Source organism: Ambystoma mexicanum, chromosome 2q (genome assembly GCF_040938575.1).
Source record: "Ambystoma mexicanum isolate Mex_15411 chromosome 2q, UKY_AmexF1_1, whole genome shotgun sequence".
In the NCBI taxonomy this organism is placed as follows: Eukaryota; Metazoa; Chordata; class Amphibia; order Caudata; family Ambystomatidae; genus Ambystoma; species Ambystoma mexicanum.
In genome coordinates, this window is record NC_090924.1 from 280,443,624 (window position 1) to 280,459,521 (window position 15,898).

The 15,898-nt window shown below is 45.2% G+C and overlaps 1 protein-coding gene across 8 annotated transcripts in view; it reads right to left on the reverse strand.

Annotated features, from left to right (window-relative positions):
• Positions 1-15,898, reverse strand: part of TRRAP (transformation/transcription domain associated protein) — a 2,065,012-nt gene that overhangs the window by 707,740 nt on the left and 1,341,374 nt on the right. For all 8 annotated transcript variants that reach the window (XM_069647248.1, XM_069647247.1, XM_069647244.1 and 5 more), the window contains one exon: positions 3,914-4,116. In XM_069647248.1, the coding sequence (XP_069503349.1) occupies positions 3,914-4,116 (203 nt within the window). The remainder of the gene's footprint in view (positions 1-3,913; positions 4,117-15,898) is intronic.

Below are 15,898 nucleotides of genomic sequence, written 5' to 3' on the forward strand. Positions count from 1 at the left end.
GGCTGCCAGCATGGCATCCGTGTTGCCCTGTCGAAGATGCAGCGAAGCGTTGGTCTAGTACGCCTCCAAGATCATCTCCTCCTTGCCTAGCAGCGTCGAGGCCAACTGAGGCTTAGAGTAGAGTGATGCTGCAGCAATCACTGAAGAGTGCAGTTGAGGGTGGGCCGACAGAAAGAGTGTATCCCCCTTTGCCCTACCTGGCGTTCAGCTGTTGATTGACTGGCTGGACCTAGTGGGGGTCGGATCCACCCCTTTTTGGCCAAGGCGACAACGTCCTTTTGTATAGGAATCCCTGTCCTAGCCGAGGGGCGTAGGGTGAGGACCTCGGCAAGCATCCCTGCCTCTGGTTGTTCGACTGCGGCCTGAGGAAGGACCAGGTACTCAGCCAGACCTGCAAGTCGTTCATGGAAGGACTTGACTGATGATGTGTCGGGGTCTTCTTACTCGTCTGTGTCTACCTGGGCGTCAGCTGGACGGGCACGTGAGGCGGAGTGCTGGGCGCCTAGGGCTGGGGTGTGGGGACCAGGGCCGGAGGCTGGTACGGAACCGATTGAACTCTGGGAGGCAGGCGAGCCGTAATCGAAGGAGCCCGCGTGGGCAGCGGAAGCTGCACAGGGGCCTGCAGCGCTGGAGCCATTGGAGGAATGACTATGTGCGCGGAAGGAGCATGCCCCCGTTGCCGGCCCCGTCTGAGGAGATCTCATGAGGGTGAGGAACTTTTCAAAGAACCTGTCCTCACAGGCCGGTGGGGTGGCAGGTGACATTGACGGGATCGCGGGTGACTGCTGAAGCCGGTGCGTATTCTTTCTCGGTTGCAGAGGGAACCTGCGCTGCTGATGGATAAGCTGTAGGTCACGCACCTGGTTGACCCCAGTCCCATCTTGTAACTCGTTCACCCACCTGCCCCGTTCCTCGTGGAGGTATTGGAAGAGCAGCCATCTTGTTTTGCACGTCGGCTACCCTGTCGAGCTGGATGCCATGTGCCGAAGTCGTGGCACTTGACTCACTGGGCCCAGCCTCCTCCAGGACTCTTGACGGTGGAGCACGAGACCTGCCCTGGACCTCAGGCCGAGGCCTGGTAGGCATGTTGTCCTCGACAAAGTCACCGATAGTGCTGCGTGTAGGCACCCCCTCGGTCATAAGGCCAGTACAAGGGTGTTGCCCCTCGGGTGTAAACCTGGTATAAGAACCTTCCGGTCCCTCAGCACCGTCTTCGGGAGAGTCTACAGACCCATCGGCCCGGCAGCCGGTAGCTGAATCCACCTCGGTACTTGTGCTGGTATGAGAACCTAAGAGGTTCCTCCCGCTCAGGCGCTTGCTTGGAAAGGAGTCGCCCTTGTGGGGTGCCCTACCTTCGGCCTTGATTTTTTTAAGAGGTGGCAGGAGATATTGACGGAGTGGCTGGGGGCTGCTGGGGCTGGAGCACACTCTGCCTAGGTTGCAGGGGGAACCTGCCCTGCGCCGCTGATGGTTAAACTGTAGGCCACGTACCTGGTTGACACCAGTCACACCTTGAAACTCGTTCACCCGCCTGCTCTGCCCCTAGGAGTGGCATCGGACGAGCGGCCATGTTGTCTGGCCTGGCGACCATTTTGTCGTGCTGTGTGCCAAAGTCATGATCCATGGCTCCCTGGGAGGCCTCCTCCAAGACTCTTGTTGGTGGAGCAAAGGACCTACCCTGCACATCCGGTCTAGGCCTGGAAGGCGTATTGCCCTCAGCGGTGTCACCGGAAGTGCTGCGTGCAAGTGCCCCCTCGGACATTGAGCTGATACTAGGGCGTAGCCCCTAGGGTGTACCCCTGGTAAAAGAACCTTGCGGTCCCTCAGCACTGATTCCAGAAGTATCTGATGACCCCTCGGCCATGAGGCTGGTAGTTCGACTAGCCTTGGTGAGTGTGCTATTTAAGGGAATGTTAAGTGCAGTGCACTGAAATACACACTTCAACTGCTTCCTACATTTTTATTTTAAAACTCAGCAATTCCAGAACGGTTTCCTTTAAAAATAAAAGTATAAGAACAGTGAAACTTAAAAATAAAAAGTATAGGAGCACCGCTCCGGACCGCTCCTGCCCACTTCGACCTCTGCCTTTCCTCAGGAGGAGTCGCCTTTATGGGGTGCGATAGAAAATAGCGGCCCTCCTTTGGGCTTCGATTTCTGTCTGGTGAAGTACTTCAAGTCCTCTGGGGCAACTTTTTCGAAGAGCTCCCTCCCCCTAGCTAGTCTGTTCTTCAGTGCGCGTGGAGACAGTGCGTTGCACACGGTACAACCTTCCCACCCATGGTCGGGGCCAAGGCAACAGAGGCAAAGAGTGTGGCGGTTGGACATAGGGAAGATCCCCTCACAGGCGGGACACCTGCTGAAGACCGCCGAAGTCGACATGCGCTGGGGAGGAGGGTGACGCCGCCGGACCAAGTACCTGAATGACAAAGAAAAGACAAAAAGATACAAGAAGAATCCGGGGAAGGGCGTGTGGTATTACATGGCAGGGCCAAACCCAGGAGTGCTGATGAAATTGGCCCGTTCCCGTCAACGCGGAAAAGGGGACGGAGGAGTGGCGCCGGTGGGCTGAGTCGGGGTAGCGCATGCTCCCAGGGCCACACCCCTGCACGCCTCTAAATTTAAAGTGGAAGAAGGTTTTTCTGGTGAAAAAGGTACCGTCTCCTGTCCCTAGGAAGGAACGCCCATGCAGTATGGGGGAAAGGAGACAGGACGTAAGAGTACCTCCCTCACATCCTGCCTTTCCAGATGCACTGGAGCCAGAGGCAGGCTTCAGGACTGAAGCTCGCCAAAGGCAAAACAAACAAAGGGCTCAAACCTGGCTCAACGCACAGAGTAAAACCCAAGAAATATCTCACAAACAGAAAATGGCAAAAAAAGAAGACCAGGCCATTTTGACAGAAATGGTCACCCATGGGTGCTGTACTGCAGCTGAGCATTCAGCCTGTGCTAGAAAAGCACAAGGGTAGGAAAATTAAATCACTGCCTCCAGCCATTTAAAGTAGTGAGGGTAACAAAAATGTTACATGAGAATGTAGGATACGGGGCTACTAGGTAACCCCCAAGCACTCCACATAAGATGGGGTGTGCTGGACCCACAAAGAGAAAAGGGAAGTAAAGTCAATGTAAGCCTTACAAGAAATCTAAAGGACTTCTCTGTGACACTGCACTGATTGAAGGTGATGTGTGTCACCATACAAAAAGTAGATGCCTTTGGAGTTTGTCAGACTCCAAAAAATGAGGAAACACGTAATCCAAATCAGGCCAAAACACACGTGAGTGAGCAAAAGGTCTCACTCACTCCAAGGTTAAAAATGAAGACCAGCAAAAGAGATGGGGGTCTCTAAGGTTGAAGGGAATTAGCACAGAAATTGGAATTCCCCCTAACACAGAAGAAGTCCGTTAGGCCACAATAAAAGCCAGCAAAGGTTTAGGGGACCCAGAAAGTAGGGGAGACACCAAAACTTGAATTCTATCTCAAAATTCAGTATATCCTGTGTTGTGTACTTTATTGTCTGTTGTTTTGGGCCTAACTGTAGCTTGATACCAGTCCACTCTTAAGAGTGAAGCCATGAAGCTGGTTTTGTCTTCTGAACCCCACACTAGAGGCTTCTAGAAAAATCTTCCTAACAGCAACCTTAACTGATTCATCATTTATTTTACATGTGAAGAATTAGAACTTTATAAAGGAACTCTGTCTTTAACCTTGTTCCTCTAATTGGGAATGATACTAATAATTGACTTGCAAAATCCTTACAAATGTATCTGACATTGGGTGGACATTTTGATACTGTAGAGTACTCTATGGTTAATGTTATCATAAATTGTTTCATGTGAGGTGAAATGGTGGAAATAGGCTTTATGTGGATTGCTGTAGTATTAAGCTGTGCACATCTTGTATATCAATCAAATTACCTGATTGGGAGTAACCGGGGAACTGACTTTTATCCACTCTTCAACAATTTTCACCACAGCTCGAAAGATCTTGGCATCAGGAGATTTTTCAATGAGAGAAGTCAGAACAGCTTGAATGAAATTCTTCCTCATTTCCATGCTCATCACCACTAGGCGTGTCTTTACCAGCTCCAAACTGAGCATCACCAATTCGCTTGTGCCTGCTGAGAAATGGAGTGCATAAAAAAATGTACATCTTTTATGTTCTTATTTGGCTGCACCCCATAATAATAAGTGCATTTTTGAAAAGTCTTACTAATAAATGCATTTATATGAAAAGGGATTTGGGTTGGTTCTCTCAGCCGTTTCAGAGTATGTGAGGTACTGATTCACAGCTAGGCAACAGGTTTATCTTTAAGCTTTCCTTTTTAGTAGCAAAGGCTGCCCAGTTAATGGCAACTCTTTGGAAGGGAGCAAATGGTTCAAGATCCAATATAATACATGACATTAAAAAAGGGAATGTCCTTACTAAGACTTAGGATTCAATTACCCTAACCACCTCCCAGCAACAATACCTTGGTTGAACATGGCTTTAATCAAGAAATCACCCAACCAACTCATGAGAAACAAAGGACCCTTGATTGGGTAGCAGATCTAAATTCCAACATCTCAGTTAATGTAATCATACCGCAAACCTGGACTGACCACTTCCTTATCTCTTTCGAGCTTAACATTGACAAAACACCTAATAAAACTTGTCCCATAGCACCCCCGTGTCCCACCAGAAACAAACGGAACATTACTGCTGAGGCAATCATGCTACTTGTAATCCCTACCCTTAGTGCGCTACTAAACGCGAATGACCCCAACGTTCTTGTAGACGCCTATATCTCATCCATGTCTAAAGCAATAGATTCATTAACACCTCTTAAAATGCGTAAAGGAAAACCAAGAGCCCATGTGAATTCATGGTTTACCCCGAGATGACGGCGCTTGGCTCTGAAAAAAAGAAAACTTGAAAATCTCTGGAAACCTACACCCTCAGCAGAGAATAAAACCAACCTAGTCCCCATCTCCACCAAATACAAAGAAGAGATTATCTGTACTGAACGCGACACCTACAATAATAGAATAAATCAAGCAGGCTCTAGAACTAAACAACTTTTCACCATTTTGCGAGAAATGGAGACGCCAAACCCATCCACGGACTCATACCTAAAAGATAAACTTTGGTGCACGAACATCCAAAATGCTCTCACCAATAAAATTGCCGGTCTACAGACTAAAATAGCAGACAAACAACATCTACTTACCAACTCGGCCTCCACCAAGCCCCCCGCAGAACCACCTACCGCACAGCCCCACGGCTTCAAATTCACACATTTATCAGTACCTTAAGTACAAAAAATGATAGCCTCTCTGAAACCCTCTAATTGCCAGGGTGACAGCTTCCCAGCACAGAGACGTAGCCCCATTCATCATCAAACTAATTAACGTATCATTTTCAAGTGGCATAGTACCTAGTAATCTGAAGGAATGGGTACTTCCACTACTAAAAAAACAAACGTTAGACCCCCTCCCATCCCCATGAACTATAGACTGATCACTACGGTCCCATTTCTGTTAAAGATCTTGACTAGGGTTGCATACCTGCAAATCCAGGACTACCTGGAGGCTCACAAACTCTTGGGATATTGGCAATCTGGCTTTAGACCACAACATGGGACTAAAACCGCTCTTGTTGACCTAAAAAGCCAGATTGATGACCTCAAAGACAAAGGTAGACTCGCTATCCTGCTCCTTTTGGATCTGTCAGCGGCGTTCGACCTGGTCGATCACAAGGTACTATGCGATCACCTTGCGACAGCAACCCATTTCTCCAAGTCAGCCATCACATGGATACAATCTTTCCTAAACAAAAGGACCATGCAAGTTTACTCGTCATCTGCAGCAGCTGACACCCTACCTATCACCTGCGGTGTGCCCATGGCTCAAGCGTCTTGTCAACTTTGTACAATAACTTAGTTTGATGAACAGGATCGTCTGGGTGTCACCTACAAAAACTATGCAGATGAAACACAGATACTCCTACTCCTTACAGGCATTTACGACACAGATGTACGTCGCGTGTACAAAATCTACACTAACATTCAGGCATGAATGGCCGTCCATGGCCTGTGCCTGAATGACGACAAAACAGAACTCCTATTGGTAGGCTCGCCAGCTAACAAACAAATTAAGCCCCAACTACAACACATTCAAAAAAGATGGTAATAACATCCCAATTGCCAAAGCAGTAAAAACACTTGGCTTCTACTTCGACGCCACCTCCAAACTTAGCAAACAAGTAAATATGACTGCTTCAGCCACTGCCTACACAGGCACACTTGCCAGAGCTCTTATAGGGTACAAACTGGACTATTGTAATGGTCTCTACCTAGGAGCCAACAAGACTGTAACTAACAAACTTCAGATAATGCAGAACAATGCTCTCAGAGCTGCATTAAACATAGCGAGAAATTAACATCTCTCAGCAACAAGAAAACAACTCAAATGGCTCTCTATAAAAGAAAAGATTGAACTTAAAAACTTATGTCTCACATTCAAAGCGCTGAACCACACAGCCCCCCCCCATACCTCACCGAAAAATTCCCTCTAAAATCCTCTACACGAGTCACTAGATCATCAGACACTCCCTGCCTGATGGTCCCAAAATACAACCTAAAAATATCAGGTGGATCCAGTTTTCCAGTCTTGGCCTCCAAACTATGGAACTCCCTCGCATCTGACATCAAGTCCATCCAAGTATTCTCCAATTTTAGGAGAAGCGTTATCTCCTGTATACTCAGTAAGAACTAACAGCTGCCTAGCTCCCTAATGTTACATTTTCTTCTAACTCTAGCTACCCTCCAGCCGGGTATAACACGTACCTCTGTTACTGTAACTTCCTCATACCTTCTATTCTCCAGCCATGTACTTCACTTACCTTCTCACTTATCTGCTACTGCCTTCGTCTCCGACTACACTTTGTTACCTATCTGTATTTGATTTTATCATACTGATGTATATACTTTTATCCACTATTTAAAGTGTTTGCCATGCATTTGTAACTGTATACTAAAGCGCCCAGATACCTCTGCGTCAGGCATGCTACATAAATAAAATAAACTAACAAATAAACAAGATACAAGATATGCAAGTAGAAGGCTGTGCAAGCTACAAGTAAGCAAGAGTTGTTTCATTGTGTAGGGTCCCTGATACAACCAGTTAGGGTCACTAGTTCAAAAAAAATGTCAAACGGGTCCATCGGATGCATAATATGCCTGTCAGTACCTTAGGGGCACCACACAAACTGCATTCGCTCAAGCAGTAGGTAGATGATCATAGGAGTGAACGGGAGACATTGACCAGATCCCGACTTCCTTGTGTTAACTAACATAGTCCCCCAAGTCTTTTTGGTGTCTGGACCTTATTTGTGTCAGCAGTGAGGCTTTTTTCAAAGTCTTACTTAAGACAGCAAGTGCCTTTTTAAATTAAAACTCCAGTATGCTACCATTGCTGGAGTAATTCCAAAATACCTAATTTTGACTTGGCTCTGTTTTCTCAGCCAGAAAGTGTCAGATTACAGACTTGTGGCAGCTGTACAATTGTCATTTAGTTGCAGAGCAGTGAAGCCTTTTTACTACCGTGGGAGCCACTTACTTACCAAAAAAGGAGCAAAATGTCTAAACAGATTTTAAAACCCTGTGACGCGACCAATTTTATTTGTGGTCCTTGTTAAGATGGATTTCTAGAACCTGGACTGGTGGACAGATTTTAGGGGGCCGCCCTAGTTATAGTGTACGGGGGAAATCTGAGAGGTTATCAAACCCAATTCAAATTAAGTGTGCAGAGTATTCAAGGCTTAGTCTCAGGAGTAAGTGAGTGGGGTAGGGGTCCGCAATGAGTCCACATAGTGAAGCACAGAATAATTCAACTTAGACAGGCAAAAATACTATATGCATAGGCCCAAAAACACACACTAGAAAAATGAATCAAGCATGTAGAAATATCACACAAAACATATATAGTATCACCTTTAGGTTTGTAGCACTGCATACAATAACAAACTAAAAGAAGGTGCATAATGATGTAGTAGAATGAAACCAATTCACAAGAAGTATGCCCTAAATTTAAAAGTCCAATCCCTATGATGTATGGGGCCTTGTGCCCAAAAGTCACAAAGATTCTTTTTAGGAGAGGGAATGATGTAGGAGGAGTTCTTGTGGTGGTGAAATTGTTCCAGAAGATATTCAACAGGTTACAGGTATGCAAAAATATTATTTCTATCTTTTAGATACCAGCTTTTAGATCAGACTATCAAAAAGCAATGGAATAACAAAAGTGTATTCCAAGTTTTATTCTAAGTAGAACAGGGAGAGGTGAATGCAGTGCAAATACTTACCCCCCCCTGAATCTGATTTTCCTAAGAGACTAGGCAGGTCAATTTGCGGTCGCTGGAGGTAGGTTTTCCCACCTTTGGATCCAGTAGAAGATGCCCAGGTGCAACAGATGCAAGGATTCTTCCGGTCGGTTCCAGGAACAGAGTGCAAACCTTTACGAAGAAGAAATGCAGAAGGGACAGATGAAGACCTCTTCAGGACACATCACCAGGTGGGTGAAGGTGAGCTCCAGTGATGGCTACCGCACACGGGCGACAGCAGGCGTCTTTCCAGTCGCAGTTGACGAAGACCTTCGAGAGAAAGATCCCGTGATGCTGGAAAATTGAAACTTGGCAGGAAGGCGACTTGTGGCACGAGCTGGCGATCAACGAAGTTCCGGCGACTAACACGAACAGCGACGATTCTATCGAGGTAGCCCACTGGAGAGCTGGCCAGTCCATCGGGTGGTCCAGGGACACTTCTGAAGGCTCAGGACGGCTGCATACACGAGAAAGTGGCGAGAAGGGTTGGTCCCACCAGTCCCAGGCTTGAAGCACTGCACAGGGCCTTCCCAGATCAGGTAGTTCATCAAGGCGTCACCGGGCCAAACTCAGGAAGGGATGACAGCCTTCTTCTGGAGTCGTCCACGGGTCTTCCGTTGGCTGCCCTGCTGCACAGGATACTTGGCTCCAACAATCATTGGAAGAAATTGATGCAGGAGTCCTTTTCTTATCTTAAATCCTGGCTGGAAGCAAGTCCTAGCGCACCAATGTTAAGGATCTGTACAATTCCAACAGCCAGCTGTGGCCCAATCAGGGACCACTGTGGGTTTCACTCATGCCAAACACCCAGACTCTCTGGCACCACCGATGTGGAGTGGGACCAAAAAGTCCCACCCACTTCCTGGGCCCCACACACACAAGGCATCCCTAGCCCGCAAAAGTAGCAGCTTTCCCGGGCAAGTGCATGACCTTACATGGGATTTCCTGAAATGAGAAGGTAAGAAGAAGGCCAAACAACAATACGGCCAAAGGACAAGCAAAATATCTTGTGGCACAGCCATTTTACGGAACTAGCCAGTTAGTAGCCAGACACTATAAATGCAAATGTGCACTGTAACATATGATGCAAAAATAGTACACATGTATCTGCTGCCACCAGCTTGTCTTTGGGCACATGTACAAGTAACCAACAAGTCTAAAAGACTAATGTGAAACAAAGGTATCCACACTGCACTGCATTGTAGGATGCTCTGTGCACTGATAAAATACCAGAAAAGGTCAAAAGTAAAAAGACGAAAAGGGAAACAGTTTCCCAATACTGATAGTCTGAAGTACTGATCAGTTTCCCAATGACAAAATCAGCAAAAGGCCAGGGGAGTCCAGCGGACTGCTTCACCTCCCTGTAAAAAGTCTGGAGAGGTCTTAAAATAAAAGCAAAACGTTTCAGGGTCCATAGAATATGGAGGGAAAGTTGACGAAAGAGAAATATTTCCTAAGAGTAAGGATCAGGACCATTCAAACTGGCAGAGGCTATCCAATCATAGATAGCCACTGACCATACATTCTGCCCAGGAACACATCAAGTGTCCCGGATTTGGACTGAGACCAGGCAGTCCAGCCCCCACATCTGGCCCTACAAAGACTCATTTTGCCTGCAAAGCCGCTTTTGCTGGGAAAGGGTATTTCATATATGTCAATTCCAGACCCGAGATGACAGGAAGAAGGCCAAAGCACAATACGGCCAGAGGACGGCGAAAATCTTGTGGCACAGACATTCTAGAGTATATGGTACCCTTTGCAGCATTATGTGGTAAAATGCAAAGGTGCTAGAAAACTGCACAGAGGGGTACACTTCTGTTGTAACAAATAAGTTACATACATTGTAGAGTTAACAAATGGTAATGAATATCATACACTCAAAAATGTAACTAACTTCAGGTGCAGCAGGGCATAGTCTCCAGGCCTGTAGAGACTTAGTACATTACAAAAAAAACAACCCAGCCTGTTGTCGCCAACAGGTAAACCTGTTGCACTCTAGGTGGACCGAAGTCCTACAGTTGGTTGTGCAGTAATGATACACACAGCCAACGCACCATCCAAGTATGCTTTTAAATTAAAGAACAAACAACGCAATACATCAATGAAAACTATTGTATTCAGACTTTAGTGAAATTTTGATGTTGTCCAGGTTACACTCACCATCGTACAGCATAACAGTAAAAATAAAACACAATTTGAAAAATACATTCATGGTCACAATGTTTTATACAAATGCAGAGAAGATGACAACAGACTCTCCTCACACTAGAACGTTTCCCAACTTGTGTCAACCAAAAAGCTCCAGATTAGAACAAAGTTTAGCCAACGCGTTTCGGATTATGAATCCATCATCAGGGCTTGAAGCTGAAAGTTTGTGTCAATTCCTTGTAACATCAAACACAGTTTCATCTGTGTACCTGTAATGTACCAGGTAAACTAAGTACCAGTAATCTTATAACTTAACATTCACATACTGTTACAAAATAAAACACAGACATCCAGTCCCCTATTGAGTTGCTCAGTGAGGTATGCACCATGCATGTTAACGAATGATCTGTCTTAATGGAGTGTATACATTCATGTCATACTGAACTGATGGACCAAAGGTCCATCAAATAATGGACCCTACTTACCCAGATTCTACAGTTGCATGATCTACCAGGGAAGGCTTCCTTGTCACACGCATTCCCTTTGAAAAGAGTGTAGGTAAAAAGAACAGCGAGCTGACTAAGGATCCGGCGTGCAAGTTCCAGACTGGTCAATCTAAACGGGGTTTACCCTGCAAACGGGTGCGCTATTCATCCAGGGGTAGACCGCCGTGTTGTGACATGCAAAGTAACATACACACTGTATCCCTGTAAATTTGTTGCTAGGAACTTTGTGGTTACTTGCATTATGAGTCCAGGATGGGCTGGTGGCAGCGGATTTCACAGTGTTTTCTTTTTTTGTATTCTTGTGCACTTTTGCATTTTATCGCCTAATGAGTCGACCTTAGCTGGTTAAAATCGTACCTGCTATTCGCACCAGTTCATACAAATGGATTACTCTAGATCACCAACTCTACCTTTCACCAGCAGAGTCCGGCAAGGATCCCTCCTCTCCTCAGTGATCTTTAAATGGAACCAATCGGAACCCTCCCCACGTCACACAACACACGCATCCACCAAAACGTAGATGAGACACAGCTTTACCTCTAGACATCCTCCATTGAAGACATACACAGGCTCAAGGCCTTCCTCACATTGATCTTGTTGTCGATGTCCAGTGCTCACCTGAAGCGCAACCCCTTCAAGACTGAATTCCTGCTGCTAACCAACCACACAATACCCAGACGTCCAGACCTGGCTCTATGCTATAAACCATGAGGGCTTCACACCCCAGCTGGCCACTTGTGCCAAGTCCCTTGGGTTTGACATTGACTACAAACACATAGCAAGAAAGACACACACTGCTTTGTAGCAACTTTTTCTCCTGTAGAAAATCAAGCCATTCATTATCAGAAATCAACTTCAGATCTGCTGTCAAAGCCTTTGTCCTCTCCCCACATGGATGCTGGCAATGCCCTTGTTGCTGACTTTCCGTCGACGACCCGGGCACCCTTGAGTTGTGTGCAGAGTGCTGTAGCAGGACTCATCGAAGGACGCTGCAAATGCAACATCACCCAGACTTTCATCGAACGGCACTGGCTCCCGATGCAAGCCTGTATCATCTTCAAATTCTGCTGTATCCTCTCTCTACAAGGCTGTCACCCAGAAGTCCCCAAGCTATCTCACTGAAAAATCCAGCATCTCTGGAGGCCTACGATCCACCAGAAGAAAGGACACGTGCAGACTTGAACTCTGTCGATGCAGTAAGGATAGAACCAAAAGATAAGCCTTCTCTCTCTATGCCCCAAAACTCTAGAACCTCATAGCCGTCAACCTCAGACTCGTCCCCTCGCTTCTACAGTTCCAGAAGGAGCTCAACACCACCCTTTTCAAGGAATGGTTCCTCCCCAACACGTAGGTCCAGTGAGGGGTCAGAAATGAGAGCAGGACACAAAGTTGTATATTCTTATTGTCAGACATTTTATTTAACAGAAATGGGTTGGAAATACGCCTCTCTAGCCCTATGCTAAGGAAGGAGGTTACCTACTTATGAAACTAAAACTAAGAATCAGTCTGTGTCAAGTAGTAACTTAGAAACTATCCTTGTGTCCTAAACATTCTAAACTGACCCTCACAGTAGAAACAAACTAAGAGTACAAGGAGATATTTTTGACATATATTTAGTGGAAAAGTGTTCATAATCCAAACAAAGTTATATCCAAAAAGTGTTTTCCAAGGAGAAACCCTTGGCTCCAAAGGATGTTTCACCTCCCCTGGATTTTTAGTAGGATGGCATAAATGTCTCTTTTAAACAATAGTTTCTTTGTATCACAAGAGTGCATCTCTGTCCAACAATTCCTTGATACTCTTACACTGGATTCAGAAAGTTCATGTTTACACAATATGTTCCACAAAATCCAACCATGCCTTTGTAGCAAAAGTGTTTTTCTTGAACAACAATTTCTTTATATTGGATTCACAAAGTTCTTGTTCTGTAAACTTAAAGGATTGGCTGTCTCCTTTACATATCAGAACATCTTTCATGTACTTTTCAGATTGCCTAGTATACTTCCTTGCCAGGTATTTTATATTGCTGTTAGACTTGGATTGCCTGATATACTCTTCTGCTAGCAATCATCTTATGGGTTCTTCAGATTCCCTGGTGTACTTCCCTGCCAGGTATCTTCCCCAAATGTTAGATTTCTTTACATAGTTTCAAATGCATGGTGTATTTGACTGGCAGGACATCTCTTTATGGCCTTCTTAGATCCTCTGGTATACTCCCTTGCCAGTTATCTGGCCACAATGTGAAGGTCTCTTCACAACTTCAGTCAATTGTCTGGTATACTGCCAGGTATCCTTCTCTGGGATAATACAGGTGCCCTGGTATCCCTGTCCCCAAAATGTCAGCTGCCTGGTGCCTTCTCTTTACCAGGATTTCTTATTGGTTTCACTATTACCTTCAATAGATCACATCAGCATTTACTTTGTTCTGTCCAATGTATTTACGTAGGGTAACACTTGTTTCAGCTCTCCCCCACATTGACTTCTCATGCATATGTAATTGTTCAAGTTTTGTTGCTGCTTTTGTCTTGTCTGTATTCAAATCTTCCTTTTAAACATGGATTTAATGTTAGGTTTTGCCTGTGTTTAAATTATATTGCGTATTGTCCAAAAGATCACTCTCACACAATTCATTCACTTGCTTGCTTGTCGGTACGCCCAGTGGTCACCAATGGTTCTGGGCTGATTCACTGTCAGTTTGTGGTGTGTCCGACAAATTGCGTGCCTCTGCAGTGAAACTTCATCCCTGCATTGGCTTTCAATGCATTGCGAGTGTCTCTTCAGAGTCTGCTGCAGCTCCATGTTCACTCGCCAGCTTCCTCCTGTGGCCTGGACCGGAGACCTTGTTTCCTGACTTGACCGTACCTCGAGGAGCGCTGCTGTGCCTTCTGGTGCTCCCAGTCTTTCAGTTATGCCTGCTGCACCTCTACTTTCCTGCTACGCTGGTATCTGTAATCTGCATTCGCAAGAAGCAGTATGAATGTGCCTATATTCTCTTCTGCGGTTCTCTCCTGTACTGACTTACTGGATACTTTAGTTGCTATTTTTAAATGTCTGGCCAATTCACTTGGAAGGAAACTAGTCTGCACGTTAGTCTTTGGGCTTTGCTTAGTTTGCATTAACTCTTCTCTTCTCTTCTTCGTCGTTTATGGGAGCTGAAGTCCATAGATGCAACTGGATTTCCAAAATGACGTTGCTCAAAAACTGCACAAAGCAGTGTCAGTAACAGAAGATGTTTATGTATGTTGTGAATGTTTGCGGAATACATGGAGTTTTGTCAAGAGTGAAATAAAGGAAGGGGTTTCTGATTTTCACAATAAGGGCACATTGTTGTGTGACAACAAGCCATCATGAACTTGGGTCTTATGGGGTCTTCATCAGGGACAAGGGGGGGAATACTGCGTCTCACCCAATGTAATCATCCCCTCTCCCTTGTAGTTATCCCCTCCCCTTGATCCTCCCTCATATAACCACCCACAGGGTCAGGATCAGGTAACAGCTGCAGTCCCCTGGCCATATGGGAGGAGGCCACCACTGGGGAATCAGTGATGAGTCTGTCAGATTCATCACAGTCCACACAGCTTCCACTACCCACCCTAACCTTAGACTGGGTGATCTGCTCCCCACTTTTACCTCCTCCCGATTGCTTGTAGATCCCTTGCTACCAAACTGCCTGCCCTCCCCGTGAGCTTCCTGCTCCCTTTTTTTTCTGCTCCCCTCACCATGTTCCCTCTATAATTGTAGTGTGCTCTCGTGCTTCCCCAGCCTAGGTCCATGCTCAATTAATACCCCAATAATAATAATAATAAAAGGTCAACCATTTTGGCCACTGTAGTCAAATACCTCATGGTACAAAAGAAGAGGTGCACAGGAGTACTACTAAATACAGTGCCCCTGCCACCAGTCCTTCTAGGCTACACTGTATATAGGGGACAAACATGTCCCCGGATGGACAGTAGTGCAGATAGGTAGTAATGCTACACAATAGACATCTTTTTTTTAATTAGATTTTTTATTTGTTTATGGTTAACCTTTACAAAATGTTATGTACAAACCAATAGAACATACATACCATGTTTCTGACAATGTGTCAGACATTAGTTCTAGCGATATTTCTAACAATTCTACTCCCAATATTTATAGAAAACAGTTCATTTCACAACAATTTAAAACCATATACAACATTTCACTGTAATAATTCATAATATCCAGCTAACATCTTTCCTACAATGCCAGAAAAACATTGCAAACACATATCATTAAAACTTAAACATTAAAATTCAAATTCACTTGTTAAGGTAGGTGCACTGTCTCTTCAGTTAATTTCATCTAAGTCATAAGAGTTTGTGTTTAAATTCTACTTTTATGGTGAACAAAAGCGGCTCTTCAATTATTTACATTTACGTCTTTCAATTTGCATATATCCATCAGAAACCTTACTATCGCAATCTGCAGGTTTACCCTCTTACGATGCAACTTATTAATCCACAGAACATTTAAATCAACACACTCAGTATTGGGGACATATTTAGTGAAACGTCTGATGCGTTCAGATCATAGAACTACACATTCTGTTAACAAATGCCTTAATGTTTCAGTGATATCCTCCTGATTACAGAATCTACGAGGAGAGGGGTTCTCGATCTTTCGTTCTCTAATATCTTTGATTTCTCCTGTCTCCAGCATGTTAAACCTAAAGCGCATGAAATCCTGTCTCCATGATTTATCTGGAAATTTGGAAAGATAAGGTCCGATTGTACCAATTCTTTTATGGTGAGAAACCACATGACCATATAATTTATATTTAAGTACCCGCCCCACCGTGTTATTCCAATCTTTAAACTAAAGTCGTTTCTTTTACTTTATGGGGATTGGGTATTAACAGCTCTCGTG